At 37.3% G+C, this 17146-nt stretch overlaps 2 protein-coding genes across 2 annotated transcripts; both read right to left on the reverse strand.

Moving 5' to 3' along the window:
- Positions 1 to 5289: 5289 nt before the first annotated feature.
- Positions 5290 to 7105, reverse strand: LOC110894051 (floral homeotic protein PMADS 2). Its single transcript, XM_022141216.2, has 7 exons — positions 6736 to 7105; positions 6560 to 6626; positions 6159 to 6220; positions 5930 to 6029; positions 5823 to 5852; positions 5693 to 5737; positions 5290 to 5609 (listed from the first exon to the last, which is right to left on the reverse strand). Exons 1-7 carry the CDS (start codon positions 6921 to 6923, stop codon positions 5511 to 5513), a joined length of 591 nt encoding a protein of 196 aa, XP_021996908.1. The 5' UTR covers positions 6924 to 7105; the 3' UTR covers positions 5290 to 5510.
- A 5044-nt stretch (positions 7106 to 12149) lies between these two features.
- Positions 12150 to 14816, reverse strand: LOC110892407. The gene is made up of 2 exons (XM_022139573.1): positions 13081 to 14816; positions 12150 to 12831 (listed from the first exon to the last, which is right to left on the reverse strand). The coding sequence occupies exons 1-2, from the start codon at positions 14814 to 14816 to the stop codon at positions 12150 to 12152; spliced, it is 2418 nt and encodes an 805-aa protein (XP_021995265.1).
- Between the last annotated feature and the right edge of the window lie 2330 nt (positions 14817 to 17146).

Below are 17146 nucleotides of genomic sequence, written 5' to 3' on the forward strand. Positions count from 1 at the left end.
TTTGTACAGTAAAAAAACTGAAAAGTTTAGTATTTGTGTCGTGTGTATATTTATTAGAAGTTTATAATTAATTGAAAAGTTTGATTTGAAACAGTTCATAACATCAAACTACGATTAACAAATAAATTTTTTTGGTAAGATGCATGTTCAACCGCATTAACACATCATGAGATCCGACTACAATTAATTATTAAACAACTTTGGAAGTATCTAAAGAGTTGAAAATGTAATCGTTCGTTATTTTCTTTCCAAAGACAATTGCAAAAAAGAAAAAAAAAATCGTACGCTCAAATCACATTAAAAAAAAATTGGCCCCGCAACGCAAGGAATCAATTATAGTTGAATTTAAATAATAATCATTTTTAGAAAGTTAAAGGACTGTAAGTGATAATACTAAATATTGACGGGTAAAGGTCAAAACAAACAAAATAAAATATTGAAAGACAAAAAAATAGTTGATCAATTGCCAACTGCCATGAACAACTTACCGATGGTCATCCAACTTAAAATTGTAAGTATATATAGAGAATAGAATATCCATATACATATATTCGGTTTTGTGAAGGTTCAAATAATTTTCTACTTGAAATGCGCCCAAGTACTGGACGCGTAGCAGACCGCTTATACTAGTTACAAAAATTGCAAATGTGTGCCATGATTGAGGCCTCTTATGTATTAGTCACTAATGAGAATGTGCATTTCTACTTCAAACAAAAATGTAATTTATAGTTTATAAATAATTTGAACATATGTGTTATGACCTATATTGTTAATATGTTTCTTAATTATTCTGTATTATAAATAATTTGAACATATGTGTTATGACCTATCTATTGTTAATATGTTTCTTAACTATTCTGTGTTCATCGTAGAATAAGGAGTTATAAATCAAGCATACATGCTTGGCTAAAGAAGTACCAATTAGATCAATTACAGCAGGTGTAAATGATTTTGGTGCAATTTTAGGCCCTAACTATCTGCACACCCAGTTGTCTATCTGCACACTCAGGGTTTACATACGCTGCGTATTGGTCAATACGCAGCGTATAGGGTTACCTTAATACGCTGCGTATAGAGCTATACTAAGCGTATATAAACCATGGATTTCAGAGCCTTATCAGCAATCATTGCACAGAAAACAAGGGTTATATACGCTGCGCATAGGTCTATACGCAGCGTATATAAACCATTAGATTTTTTTGGGTCATTTTGGTAGGTTTGAGGGATCATTTTTTCACAAAGTTTAAATACTCTGCGTACTGACCTCTAAGGAGCGTATATAAAGGTCTGAAAATGTCTTTTATACCCTTATTTTGAGGCTATACGAAGCCAAATACAAGGGTAGTTGTGTCATTTTTGTCTCATACGCTGCGTAGGGACCTCTAAGGAGCGTATATAAAGCTCCATTTTTGTATTTTTTATTGTGTATTCCTTTGTTTATTTATAAAAAAAAGTAAATTAATTGTGTGTATTTTGGGGTATTTCCATGTTTATTTATAAAAAAACAATATTATTAAAAATAATACAAATATTATGAATTATAAGAATTAAAAATAATACAAAAATTAGGTCCCGTATTAACTTCGTATAAGCCTATAAGTCTGATATCGTATCGTATAGCGTCGTATAGGTCACATATTGACCTCATATAAGCCTATAAGTGTGATATCGTATCGTATAGGTGTAGTATAGGTCACGTATTGACCTCGTATAAGCCTATAAGTGGGATATCGTATCGTATAACGTAGTATAGGTCACGTATTGACCTCGTATAAGCCTATAAGTGTGATATCGTATCGTATAGCGTCGTATAGGTCACGTATTGACCTCGTATAAGCCTATAAGTGTGATATCGTATCGTATAGGGGTAGTATAGGTCACATATTGACCTCGTATAAGCCTATAAGTGTGATATCGTATCATATAACGTAGTATAGGTCACGTATTGTTCTTGTATAAGCCTATAAGTGTGATATCGTATCATATAGCGTTGTATAGGTCACGTATTGACCTCGTATAAGCCTATAATTGTTATATCGTATCGTATAGCAGCGTATAGGTCAGGTATTGACCTCGTATAAGCCTATAAGTGTGATATCGTATCGAATAGGTGTGGTTTAGGTCACGTATTGTATAGGTGTGGTTTAGGTCATGTATTAACCTCGTATAAGCCTATAAGTGTGATATCGTATCGTATAGGTGTGGTTTAGGTCATGTATTAACCTCGTATAAGCCTATAAGTGTGATATCGTATCGTATAGGTGTGGTTTAGGTCCCGTCTAATCCTATATGCATATACAAGACCTATAGGAAACCTATACGAGACTTATACTACACTATACGATACGATACTATACAATACAATAACACCCGTATAGGCCTCTATACCAGACTTATATACTATACACTATACGATACGATATATGCAATACGATACGATAAGATAATTTAATTTAAACGATAACAATATAATATATTTGTATTATTTACGAATAATATTGTTTTTTTATAAATAATTTTCTTTTTTTTAAATAAACAAAGGAATACGATAATTTATTTTAAACGATAACAAAACAACATATTTGTATTATTTACCAATAATTTGTTTTTTTATAAATAATTTTCTTTTTTTATAAATAAACAAAGGAATACACAATAAAAAAAATACAAAAATGGAGCTTTATATACGCTCCTTAGAGGTCCCTACGCAGCGTATGAGACAATAATGACACAACTACCCTTGTATTTGGCTTCGTATAGCCTCAATAGAAGGGTATAAAAGACATTTTCAGACCTTTATATACGCTGCTTAGAGGTCAATACGCAGCGTATTTAAACTTTGTGAAAAAATAACCCTCAAACCTACCAAAATGACCCAAAAAAAAAAACAAAGGTTTATATACGCTGCGTATTGACCTATACGCAGCGTATATGACCCTTGTTTTTTGTGCAATGATTGGTTGTCAGGCACTGAGATCCATGGTTTATCTACGCAGCGTATTGGTCAATACGCAGCGTAGAGGGTTAACCCTATACGCTGCGTATTGACCAATACGCTGCGTAGATAAACCCTAATTTTGCTAGGGTTTGGTGTGCCAATAGGCACTTTAGTGTGCCAATAGGCATGTTGAAAGTCAGACGACATACTTGCAGCGGAAGTTGATGATAAGTTTGGATTGTGAGTGGAATTCATGTTATCATAAACAAGTGTTCCAAAATGAATATGCATGACAAAGTGAAAATGATGATCGAAAAAAGATGATAGGGTGGACAATTCTTAGTGAAAATAAGAAAGTCTTGATACCGGTTAATGTTCCCGGTAATTCTAATATATACATAGGATTTTGGCGGTTAAGATATGGCGGGTAACTGTCTTTGGCAGTTATTTGAAATGGTTTCCCGCTTATCTACCGGTTATTGATAATCATATCATTAACTAATCTAATAAGCTAGACTAATTATATGTTCGAATAAGAATTAACATACATAAACATAACTTAGTTTAATAATTCCAACATAACCCCCCTTAAACTAGGTTATGTTTGCGAGACCGATCCAGAACGCTTTGATTTGCCTCTTCCACTGCCCATCTTGCATAGTCAAAGTTGAAACGTTTTCTCCGCTTCCCTTTATTCCAGTTTTCATCATCAATGCGAGTAAACAAAGCAGCTTGTTCCATTCCTGCAGAAACTTGTTGGACCTCTTCTGCATTAGTTGATACCTCATGGTGACCTCCGGTGAACCTTCCTTCTTCTACAACGATCTCCTTGTCCTGCACTTTTCTTTGAAATTGCTTGAAATTATAGTAATACTCTAGGATATCAAGATACATGGCATATGTAGTTCTCATGTGATCTCCGTCTTCATAGTCAAATCCCAGATCCTTTGCTATTGCAGGCCACATATTCTCCGTTGTTACAGTTTTGTATCCCCCGTCCGCGGCTACCAACAAATACAGGCTTAGTAGATTAACTTTTCTCTTGTGCGAGGCAACTGGTGGAACCGGTCGATTTTTGATTCCCATATAGTTAAATAGGAACCATTTAACTAACTCTTCAAACTTTGAATCAAGTATATGCATATACTTGACAACAAATTCTCGATCATCTAATAAATTGATGAATGCAACGCAGTCTTCAAATTCATTAAATTCCATATCCTTAACGATCATCATATTCCAATCTGGTTCATGTGAGGACAGATCCAGATCTTCGAAATATGAATTTAAATACCTTTCTTTGAATTCATTGTCATACACATTTTCTTCAATAATATTCTGTTTTTCTTTTAACCCAATTTCTTCCTCTCTTGTTAACCCACTTGCATCGTTCACGGAGTTATCAACCGGAATAGAGAACATAGGATAAATTTTACAAGTGTCACCGTTCTTGTTAACAGTGAATCCTTGCATGGTTAATTGATCTATGCTCAAAACGTTCCGATCTAATTCCGGAGAATAGAAAACGCTTTGAATTCTCATAGTTTTATTTCCAGTTTTGATTTCAACCGATCCAACCCCACGTGTAAACAGAAAATTATTTCCCCCGGATTGTGTATCAACCCCGATTATATGCTTAATACGTTTAAACACAGCCATATGGTGTTTAAATACAGAACTAACGTACCAAATATCGCTCCATAGCCCTCCTTCGGTACCCACTACAATCATCTCTTGATGATTACTAAAATCTCCTCCTTGATTCTGTATTCCCATGTTCACCGCTTGCCGGATTAATTGAGTCGCCTCATCTGTTTCTTTCTTGTTACACTTGTAGATTTGATGCCCTGGTTGGTGACAGTAAAAGCATGTCTTCTCTCGTTGAAATCGCTTATTCTTGTTCTTCATTTCATCCGTGCAATGTTGACAAGGCAACACAGTGGATGTTGATTGAAGTTCAGTCGTCTGCATCTTCCCCTTCGTCGCTCTGATACCACTTTGTTGAAAGTCAGACGACATACTTGCAGCAGAAGTTGATGATAAGTTTGGATTGTGAGTGGAATTCATGTTATCATAAACAAGTGTTCCAAAATGAATATGCATGACAAAGTGAAAATGATGATCGAAAAAAGATGATAGGGTGGACAATTCTTAGTGAAAATAAGAAAGTCTTGATACCGGTTAATGTTCCCGGTAATTCTAATATATACATAGGATTTTGGCGGTTAAGATATGGCGGGTAACTGTCTTTGGCAGTTATTTGAAATGGTTTCCCGCTTATCTACCGGTTATTGATAATCATATCATTAACTAATCTAATAAGCTAGACTAATTATATGTTCGAATAAGAATTAACATACATAAACATAACTTAGTTTAATAATTCCAACAAGGCACACCCGCAATTTTAATAGGTGGACCATCATGATGATCTTAAAACATAAAGCTACAAGAAACATAGCAGTCCTAGCAAATCACCATATCTCCATACTTAACGGATTACAAACCTCAGGTAATTAATGCAATTATAAGCTTCAATTGGTCAAGACGTGCTTGCATACAGAAAATGTGACTACATCCTCTCATGCAAGTTCGGCTGCATCGGTTGGACACGGAAAGAAAAGGGTCCATCTGCTTGGTAATCTCCCATTGCTGCCATTTCACTTTGTTGCTGCACATACATACATGTGCTAGAAATAAGATACCATGTCACATAATAGAGTTTTTGTAAGATGTGATGCATGATAAACTTACCACCATATACATTAGGTGCTTATTCTCCTCCTCTAGAACTTGTTCCTAATTCACACACATATCCAATTAACTACACATGCTCTATTGTAAACTTTAGCAAGATCAAGAGAAAGAGGGCACCAAAACTTACATGCTTCCTCATAATTTGGGGGATTTCATCCTGTTCAGAACATCAAACATATAAACAGCCATTAGAGAGAGAGAGAGAGATGTAATCTTGTGTTAAAAAGGCTTAACCTTTTTCTCACGAATGTGGGTAAGTCCATTTTCAAGTGCATCTTCAAATGCAATTAGTTCTTCATAGTTCAAAGATGTTATATCTTCCCCTTTCAAGTGCCTGAAACAAAATAATCACCAACATCTATCACCCATAAAAGTATATATCTTATGAGAGAGAGAGAGAGAGAGAGAGAGAGAGAGAGAGAGAAAGAGAGAGAGAGAGAGAGAGAGAGAGAGAGAGAGGTACCTGAGCTCAATTTGCATGCTCTCATTCTCTTTCTTGATTCTGTCAATTTCAATCTGCAAATTCTATGGCAGGATAATGAAGAGAAGACATCAATCATCATTGAAATGAAACAAAGAAAAGTATTAAACCTACAAGTCAATCTAAAGACACTAGATCATATCTTAGGTTGTTGCAAGTAAAGGGTAGTGAGAGAACACTAGTTACTTTCCAGATCTATTCATGGATGTAACATCTCATTTAGTCTTTAAGGTTGAAAGTTCTGATTCCTATACTATATGTAGATCTGGCCTTAGAATTCATATCATCAAGTTACTTAACATCTTTTTGGCAAACAAAGAACCCTTAATTTCAAAGATCTTTCCAGGTAAAAAAAAAAACATGGACAAAAGGGTTAAACCTACCTCATGTTTAGCATCCCACAACTTATTTCCAGAAAGCCTTTGATATCTATCCAGCATGTCAGTCAAGCTGATCATTAGAAAAGAATATATGTTAAACTAGAAAATCAAAAGACAGAAAACCCTAAAACAGAAGAAAAAAGAAAGATTTATAGAATTAAAGCTATTATTATGCATACTTGGTATTGGGGCTGCAGTACTCATACATCTTGCCAGAAGATCCATATACAACAAGAGAGACATTAGCATCACAGAGAACAGTAATCTCCTTAGCTTTTTTGATGATTCCATTCTTTCTTTTGGAGTATGTTACTTGCCTGTTGTTTGTGTTCTCTATCCTCTTGATCTCTATCTTTCCTCTTCCCATTCTCTCTCTTAAGTTGCTTTCAGATAACAATGGGAGAGATGTAATGAATCTTCTTACAAAACTTAATTAATAGAATTCTAGAGAGAGAGAGAGAGAGAGAGATTTCTAATAATGGCTGGAAAACAAGAGACTTTCCTTCAAAAGAGTGAACAAAAGTGTGTTTACTTGTGGGGTTTTGACCTGCCCAACACAACTGGATATATTCTGTTGTGTAATTGAGTTCAGTTCATTTAATCTTAACCCTAGGCTCCACCACTTACCCTTTGGTTAATTAAAGGTATTCTCACTTTAAAGATTGGAGTAATGTTTAAATAAGTATTATTATTTATTATGAAGGAAATTCTCACTTTAAAGATTGGAGTAATGTTTAAATAAGTATTATTATTTATTATGAAGGAAATTCACAATGGAAAATGTCCTTAGCATATAACCCTTTTTGTGTTAGTAGGGTTAATTAAAGGTTTATGAATTTAAAATCATCATCGAATACACTAACAAATTACACAATAAATAAGATTAGTGGATTGTTATCAAAACAACTCAAACTTCTTCCAGTTGTATTGTTAATAAAAAAAATAATTTATGATCATTGAAAAAACGTGCATCATATTTATATGACTATACCGTGACTTATTATAAAAGTGGGTACGTAGCTCTTTCGAACATTAATGTTTGACCGAGTAACATGTCCAAAATGTAGGGTTGGACATGGGGTTCCTGTTTATCCACATCTGAAGTCATGAAACCTTGTATGGGGTTTAGACGTCTAGTCTTCTTTTGATTGATGACTTATTTTTCTTTCTTGTTAATAACTAGTATTAAGTCTCTACCCGTTACATTAGGGGGCGTAAAACCATGTCAAATAGCATCAATACCTTACCACCGTCAACGACCACTAACACTGAAGTTGCGCTGTATTAATACGAAGAAATTAGACTAAAACGTAAACATAGAAAAGAATAACTAAGTCAATATAAGACATTCATGTTGCAACGAACTTGTCAACGTGAAAAAATAGACTATATAAAATGTTGAATCACACACACACTTTGCATCGTTTTAAGTTGCAAAATTTAGAACGAAACGTAACAAAGTTGGACTACATAAACACGTTTGTGTTAACTTGCAAAATTTTACACGGAACATAAAAACATTAAACTACATAAACATGTTGCGTTGCATCATGTTAACTCACAAAATTTATAATAATCGTAAAAAAAATTATACGTAGCTCTTTTGAACATTAATGTTTGACCGAGTAACATGTCCAAAATGTAGGGTTGGACATGGGGTTCCTGTTTATCCACATTTGAAGTCACGAAACCTTGTATGGGCTCTAGACGTCTATACCTTTTTATTGATGACTTATTTTCCTTTAATTTTCTTTCTTGTTAATAATAGTATTAAATCTCCCTGTGTTATGATAGGGTTGAAAAATCTATGCCAAATAGCATTAATGTCTCATCACCGTCAACGACTATCGGCCGGCACTGAAGTTGCGAAGTATTAATGCGAAGAAATTAGACCGAAACGTAAAACAAAGAAAATAATAACTAAGTCAATTTAAAAGCCGAGCATTGAGACAAACTTGTCAAACGAGAAAAATAGCCTACATAAAACGTTTAATCACACACGCCCTGTGCGTCATGTAAACTCGCAAAATTTAGAACGATGCTTAAAAATGTTGAACCACACAAACACGTTGCGCGTTTTTAACTCGCAAAATTTAAAATGAAGTGTAAAACCAAAAAATTGCGAGATATGAAAAGTATAGGGGACCAAAGTTAAACTTAAAAAATTTGTGAGTTTAAATTGCAAAAGATGAAAATTTTTGGGTAAAAAGTAAAAGAATCAAATAATTTTGGCTTAAAAGTGTAACATCAATTTTTTTTTAAAACCTCACGGAGCATTTGATACAATATCGCTATGCACAAAAATGTTGTAAATTTATAGTATGGAAATGGTATTAGACTTTTTTGGTTGATAATGGTAATTGACTTTTCTTTGAACGTCCAATAAAGCCCGATCACCCGAGTACACTCATTATTAACAGACCACCCACGCCCGCCTCCCAGACATTTTGTCGCGAACGTAAGTCTAATCGACGATATCCCCTAGAGGATATCCCCTAGAGAAATTCACCGGGTACCACTAAAGCACTACCCCTTTGGTATAATGGTATCTAATTTAGAAACATGTTTTAATAGGTTTAGAGCATTCTCATCGAGTCTCTATTTCCAATTTTTCATATATATAACTTGGCTAAATACACTATTTTCTTGAAATTTATTATTTCTTGAAAACACCTCACATTTGCACTCCAACTCTATCTTACTCACTCACAAACACTCCACTTACATGTTTTCTCGACTTTATACATTTGAAAAATTTCTCTCCGAATCACTATCTTTATACATATAACATAATTAGAAAACACTATTTTCTTTAAATTTTATTTATTTTTTAACATCTCACATCCGACTCGCAATTTTTATCTCTATCTTACTCATAAACACTTATTTTATATTTATTTTTCTAGGTTTTATACACTCACAATAATACATAGATTGATGAATAGTAAACCTCCAAATATTGGGAGTCATTTCAGTTTATATAAAATATTGAAGAAACATAAACCTCACGGGTGGATCTGCAAAACAAGACACCGTTAGAACTCGTTACAGGAATGAGGTTATTCCTATAACTAACCTCCGGCGTGAGAATACGTCTCGGTTTTAGGTAGTAAGGTATTAGAGAGAGAGAGATTTGAAAGTAGATGAAACTTACCTTGAGTCTTGCTCTCTGCTTATATTGTCCGGTGTTTCAGGGTTTCCCTTTATTTAGGAGTTGCAATTAGCTTGGGGTTGTACCCAAAAAATAGGAGATCTTGTAGATATCCCCAGTTTCATGGAAATTTGGTTCATTAATACCTATCATACGAAATGGAACCTTCTAGAATAACATTGTATTGTTATTATAAAAGGTTTGAGCGAGTTAAATTGACTGAACCGGGTCATACCTCATCATGGCCCCTGTTGATGCATTATTTTGGTGTCTGTCACTTGTCTTTATTAGCGATGTATTTTATAATGTCTTTATATTATCGAGTCTGTAATTCGCCGTTGAAGAAACACTGGTTCAACAGATCGGAATCAATTGAACCAGGGGGTTTGAATCCGCATAAAAGGTTAGTTCTCTCTCAATTGGTTCAGTGGTAATCGAACTCCTTCTCCGGTAATTCTGCAAAACAGAGCACCGTTAGCCTCGTCAAGGGGAGAAAGGGGTTCTCTCCTTGACCCGACTCCGGTGTGAGAATAAGTATTTGTATGGAGAAGATATAGGTAAGTGAGTAGTGAGATTGGATCCGAATTTTTACCTGAAGAATTCTCCTATTTATAACCGAGAGTTTGGGAGGGAAAATCTGTTATTGAAAAGATAACGGAAGATGCTAACGCCGTAACGGTTATTTTCCCTTCCGTTACGTTTCTTTAATCTTTGTTAGTTTGCTTTGATCAGACGTGAATGCACGGATCGTGACCTGATCCTATGGCTAGGGAATTGCCACGTGGAAAGTGATCTAAGTGGAGATCATTCTTCAATCACATGCTATCGTTGTGATTTCAGGGATGTTTGTGATGATGACACGTGTCCAGACGGTTATAACCGTCTGGGTGGTGTACGATCGTATTTCTTCTAGAAGATTACTGTTGTAATCTGGTGTGACACCTCTTAGTGTGTACACAGCTGAACAGATCCCAGTCTGGGTAAAATAGTATCCAAGTCTGGATATTTGAGTGGACATTTTGGTCTCAGGGTTTTGACCCTTTGTTAAATGGAAGGCGGCGCAAGGGTTCAGTTTTCCCCTTGGGCGCGCGACTATCTCTTGTTAGTTTCTTTCTTCCTTCTGCAAGACCAATGCGCGGCCGCGCAAGGTTAGAAAGGTTGAAAGATCGGTTTGGTGGTATGGTCCCATATCTTTTTTGTGGGATTTTTGGGACCTTACCCCTTCAAGTCCCCCCAGTCTAGTGTTGTACTTATGCAAATAAGTGGAGCACTGGACTTAGGAGAGGGAAGTGTCTTTTTTGAGCGCTAGAAAAATAAGAAAATTATGAGACGGTTGAATTTGTAATTTTTTTTTTTGAGAGGAAAAAATGTGACTTGTAATCATGCTCTGTCAGGTAATGACGTCGCTTGTCAGTAAGTGTGGATATTTTTCCTCATTGGTCTCGAGATTTGTAATGGCGCTTTGTCAGTCTTCATTAATTGAAGAAGTGACCTAAGTTCCTGTAGCGCCGTTTGGATGTGATAGTTCTGACAGTTAATGATGGTTTTCTCTTTTCTCGAGGTGTTGAGTTCTCTTTATATATGTATGCTTGAAATACTTGATCTTAGTTGAGTTTTGTCAAAGAAGATGAAGCGTTCTTACCACACTCGTCTCCTGCTAGATGCTCTTAGAGTGTATGATGCTGCCGAAGGTCTCGTTCTTCTGTCTCGTTCACCACCTCTCATTATTGCACCGGTGAAGAAACTGATCGATCCTGTTCCTCCTGTAGTTGCTGATTCTGAGTGCAAAATCTCTCATCATACTACCGTTTCTGCTGGTGCTGATATTGTATTGGATGTTGATGGGTTAATGACTCAGTTTCCGATACTTCAGAGAGGGGGGTGTCAATTGGTGTACCGACGTCGGAAAGTTCGCCGGAATAGGCAGGTGTCCACTGTTGATGATGGTTCTGGTGTTGACTAGATATTCAAGCCTAGGGTCTACCCCTGTCTTTGTTAATGCTTTTTTGTTGTAAGCTTCTGGGTACTGGACAGGATTTTTTGAAGATCATTGTTATGATCTTGTTAAGTGTTTATATTACACTTCCTTTTTGATAATGTATATGATGATATACTTTTTTGAAGATTGTTGTTATGATTCGTATATGTGTAGATTACAATATGTTGCATGTGTGTAATTACTTTGAATAGGTAAGGCGAATGAGGAATGGTATTGTGCTCATGTGTGAACGTTTGTCAACAGCTTGCCTGTTGCGGGACTGTTCATGAGGTGTACAATGTTTGACCATGTCGTTTTCGCGCAAACCAAAGAAATGTCATGCAATTTGTAATAAATAGTGTTGTAAGTAAAAGTGACATTTGTATTGATAAGAGCGCAAGGCTTGTGATACAGGATAAGTAAATTCATTACTTGTATGCTCTTTTTTTGCTTGTAGGCTTTGTTCATATGTAACACCTGCGCAGCTGTTGCGCGTTCCAGGTGCGGGGAACTAAAGTCCCATCAACTCTTTTTAGGGTATATGCCCCTTTGCCTAAGACCTTATTAATGACATAGGGTCCTTCCCACCTCGGCGCTAATTTGCCGGGTTTTTCAGCGTTTGAAGCCTCGTTGTCGCGTAAGACAAAATCTCCGGGGACAAAAGTGCAGATGCGCACACGCGCGTTGTAATATTTTTCTAGTTTGGATTTGTATCTTGCTTTTGCTATGGCCGCGTTCTCGCGCCTTTCTTCCAGAAGATCTAAATCCAGCCTCCGTTCCTGTTCATTGTTCTGCTTTTCCATAGCCAACATGCGCGGTGAAGGTAGGCCTATTTCTGCTGGAATGACAGCCTCTGACCCATAGACTAGACTGAACGGGGTTTCTCCGGTGCTAGTTTTTGGCATTGTTCGATGCGCCCAGAGGATGCTGGGAAGCTCGTCAACCCATCCTCTGCGCGCTGTCCCCAGTCGCGCTTTTATACCATCGACGATTTGTTTGTTTATGCTTTCTACCTGACCATTCGCTTGAGGATGCGCAACTGAGGCGAAGCTGTGCTCAATGTTCATTTCTTTGAACCATTTTTGAAGGTCTTCTGCGGCAAAATTGGTACCATTGTCAGAAATAATGCGCAATGGTAACCCAAATCTGCAAATGATATGTTCCCATATAAATTTGCGGATTACCATTGCTGTTGTTGAGGCCAAAGCTTTAGCTTCTACCCATTTTGTGAAGTAATCCACTGCAACAATGATGAATTTTACTGCACCCGGCGCGTCAGGAAATGGGCCAACAAGATCGATGCCCCATTGTTGGAATGGCCAGGCGGAAGTAACGGGAATTAGCGGATTTTTGGGTCGAAGTGTCTTTGGTGCATGGCGTTGACATGCCTCACACCTCCGTAATAGATCAACTGCATCCATATGCATTCCTGGCCAATAGTATCCAGCGCTCATTATTTTTGCCACGACCATGCGCGGTCCTGCATGTATCCCGCATAATCCCTCGTGGATTTCTCTGACCAGATACTGAGCGTCTGTTTTATCAACACAACGTAGTAATGGACCCATAAATGATTTTTGATAAAGGACGCCATCCGCCATCTCGTAATTTATTGCTTTGTGTTGTATTTTTCGGGCTTCTGTCTTTCCTTCCGGGAGTTTCCCGTGTTGGAGGTATAAAATAATTGGAGACATCCAGGACGGATTTCCCATTTCTATAACATTTACTTGCTTTAGGTGAATGGAAGGATTGGATAGTACCTCTATGCGCACCTCTTTTGCTAAGTGTTTAAAGCTGGTAGCGGCTAACTTGCTTAGCGCGTCGGCATGTTTGTTCTCGCTTCTGTTTATGTGATTGACTTTGAATGTCTGAAATTGATTAATTAACATCCGCGCTTGTTCGAGGTATAACGCCATAGCCTCACCCTTCGCGTCGTAGCGACCGTTAACTTGTTCAGCTACTAGCTTTGAGTCAACGTTAGCTTCAAGGTTTTTTGCTCCCATTTTGAGTGCTAGACGAAGACCTGCTAGAAATGCTTCGTATTCCGCTTCGTTGTTAATACTTTGGAAATCCAAGCGGATAGCATATGTGAGTTCGTGATTATCCGGGCTGACTAATCGGAGACCTGCTCCTGCTCCGTCGTCATTGGACGCCCCATCAGTGTGTAAGGTCCAGACTCTGTCGTCAAAAACAGGCGTTGGATTTTCGATTGCCTCACATTCTTGTACTTTATCAACGGGGACTTCGGTGGCGAAATCTGCCAGAACTTGCCCTTTGATTGCTGGTCTTGGTCTGTAAAAAATGTTGTAGCCTCCTAGCTCGATGGCCCATTTGGCTAATCTCCCCGCTATGTCGGGTTTTGACAAGATTTGACCCAGATGATAATTTGTCAGTACTGTGATGACATGGCCTGAAAAATACCTGCGCAAGCGTCTGGATGCGTGTACTAGCGCTAAAACCAGCTTTTCTATCATTGAATAACGAGTTTCAGGGCCGGTAAGCATTTTGCTGATGTAGTAGATTGGAGTCTGAATGTTTTCCCGCTCTACCATTAATACTGCGCCTACTGCCACCTCCGCGGCTGACAGATACAAGATTAACGGTTCTTTTTCCTTTGGCGCGGTCAGTGTTAGTAACTGGATTAAATATTCTTTCATTTGCTTGAACGCTGCTTCCGCTTCGGGTGTCCATTGAAAGGGAGTTTTCTTACCGCAGTTTCGCAGCGTACTGATAAATGGGTAAGATTTTGCCGCATTATTGGCCAAAAATCTATTTAGAGCTGCTAATCGTCCGGCAAGCCTTTGCATTTCTTTGACTGTTGCCGGTGATGGCATTAGCTGAATGGTCTGTACCTTCTCTGGATTGACTTTAAAACCGTCTTTGGTAACTATGAAACCCAAAAACTTTCCTTCTTCCATTCCGAAGGAGCATTTTGTCGGGTTTAATTTTAAATTTACGCTTCGTAAGGAATCGAATGTGCGCTGGATATTGTGGAGCATCGTCTCCTCTTCATGACTCATGATGACGAGGTCATCCATGTATACTTCGACAGTTTTGCCAATATCCTCGCTAAAGATTGTGTCCATTAAGAGTTGATACGTGGCGCCTGCGTTGCGCAACCCAAACGGCATTTTGGTGTAACAGTAGATGTAATGCCCATAAATTTAAAAACATTTTTATAAAAATAAAAAGAATAATAGTAATTATTTATTAAGGAAATCCTAAATGAGACACCCAAGTAAATTAGCATGAACCCTAAAAATTTTTAGAACAATCGGAATCAGGATCAGGGCCCCTAAAACTCAGGGGGGGCAAAACCCTAGTTACGATTATCTAAATAACTTGCTGGCCGTTTTGAATTTTACAATTTTATCACCTCAGCTAAGCTACTTAGACACGAAGCTACCTATAGAAAATAGGTGACCACTCGCGTAGCGCGACACGTATAGGGGTTACCCCTCGCGCTACGCGACAGGGACAAATTTCGCCTAACATAAATTACCAATAGCGTAGCGCGACGCCTACGAGTGATACCCCTCGCGCTACGCGACAGGGTCAAATTTCGGGTATAAATAGAGGAGTCTGGGACTTGAAATTGGGCACTTGAACGACGAAAAAACTCACATTATACGCTGAGTTATAGCAGAAATCGTTCACAACACACACAATTCACGAATCGCTGCCGCAATCAGGGTAATAACTCGATCGCTATTACGATTCAACATCCGATCGATTATAACTATCCGACGATTGTCCGAGTGCTGCTCAAAATTGAGCTTATACTTTATTGTTCATCGTGATTTCGACTTGAATATTTGAGTGCTGTTCGAATTCGGACTATGCTCTGTTATTCGTTGTGAATCCGATCGAATTATTAAGTATTATACTTTGTCGTTTGTCGATAATTCGATAAATGAGTTGAAGTATTGCACTTGTTAATTGTTGTGAAGGTTTAATCTCGTGAATTGACGTAAATGCTGTATTAAGTTACTAACCTAGTTTGTGTGCATGTTATTTAAATTAGGTTAAAAGATTAATCAGTAGTCTAAACTCTGCCCGTATAAATCTAAAACATTAGCACACGGTAGCTTCACTTTGGAGTTATTAAGGTACGGATCCTTACCCCACTCTTTATTGCTTCATATTCAAATTGGTATAAACCACTAAGTTACTATATCTGTTAAAAACTCCTCACGTCTTTGATTATCGATTCATTTGACAGTCCGTTCGATTCCTATCATTTGATTTAACTTTCATGTCATGCGATAGTATTATGTTGTTATACTCATTATCGCATGTTCCAATATATGTTCCGTTTTGTTATGAAAATAAGTTTTATAAGTTATGTGAATAAGACCATTTGTACTCTGATACCCTGAGTATCGCTTCTCGTGGAGTGTCCCACGAGCATGTTGTTGTGGCATCAACATCATGTGCTCCATCCGTGACGGAGAGATCAGTTCACGGCGTCTCTTAAGTACAAGTGTGGTACATAAGGCTATTAGGAGGCGTATGGATCGATCCTAGGATTTAAGTATAAGGAGGTGGATAACGGGTATGCCAATTCGCCATCTCATGTGATAATTATGCAGGAGTAGCTACCTGTGTATTGTCACGTTTTAAGTTTGCTCATGGGTACATCCGTAAGATATGATTATGAAATTTTGTTCTTGCATCGTATCATTTTTGCCTAAAGTTCCATCCGAATAAGATTTCATATGAAGCATTATTTGTTATTTGAGCCTAAAATTCCGTACTGAGCATTCGGCTCATTCTGTAAACTTTTTTTTTGTATATACAGGTCCACAGATTATTTTGGGAGGGGAAAAGAGAGAAGAATAAAGCCTAGAAATAAATCTGAAGATGTTAGTTAATTAAGATGAATGTCTCCGCTTATATATTAATCTTAATTTTAATGGTCGTGTGGTTGTATCCTTATCAAATAAATAAATGGAATTATGACTTTTGTTTATGTTACCGTTATTGTGACACGTCAGCCCTTCCGGGTTGGGGTGTTACAGCTATGGTATCAGAGCAAAGGCTCTTTCCTGTAGAAAACTTGAAGATAGTAATTAAGACCTGTGAGGAATGGGTAGATATCTATGATAGGATTCAACTTGATCTCTTATTTGATTTAACTCCTATGTCTATTCTTATAGATGCCTCCTCGTCGTCCGCCACGTAGGAATACTCGTACTAACCATGAACGTAACAACACTTCTTCGAATGAGACTCCAGTTGATCCAAACATAGTTAATGCTATCAACCAGGCTGTTGCTGGGTTGTTTCCAAACCTTGTTGCCCAAACAGCTGAGGCCGTTATTCAACAAACTCGTCATCCAGAACACACTAACACTAATCCAATCCCTGGTGGTCAAACCCGTGAGAATACCACGAACAATATTACTTATACTATAGACATATGGATTAGTAAATTTCAAAAACAAAAACCGAAATCCTT

Source organism: Helianthus annuus, chromosome 6, assembly GCF_002127325.2.
Source record: "Helianthus annuus cultivar XRQ/B chromosome 6, HanXRQr2.0-SUNRISE, whole genome shotgun sequence".
Classification (NCBI taxonomy): Eukaryota; Viridiplantae; Streptophyta; class Magnoliopsida; order Asterales; family Asteraceae; genus Helianthus; species Helianthus annuus.

Excerpts from the sequence above, each read along its gene's own strand:
- LOC110894051 (XM_022141216.2), bottom strand. The coding sequence starts at position 6,923 with ATGGGAAGAGGAAAGATAGAGATCAAGAGGATAGAGAACACAAACAAC. Across the intron at positions 6,030-6,158 it reads AGCATGCAAATTGAGCTCAG|GCACTTGAAAGGGGAAGATA; the intron begins GTACCTCTCTCT and ends ATTTTGTTTCAG. Across the intron at positions 5,738-5,822 it reads CCCAAATTATGAGGAAGCAT|GAACAAGTTCTAGAGGAGGA; the intron begins GTAAGTTTTGGT and ends TGTGTGAATTAG.
- LOC110892407 (XM_022139573.1), bottom strand. The coding sequence starts at position 14,816 with ATGCCGTTTGGGTTGCGCAACGCAGGCGCCACGTATCAACTCTTAATG. Across the intron at positions 12,832-13,080 it reads GCAGTTGATCTATTACGGAG|ATTTGGGTTACCATTGCGCA; the intron begins GTGTGAGGCATG and ends TATCATTTGCAG.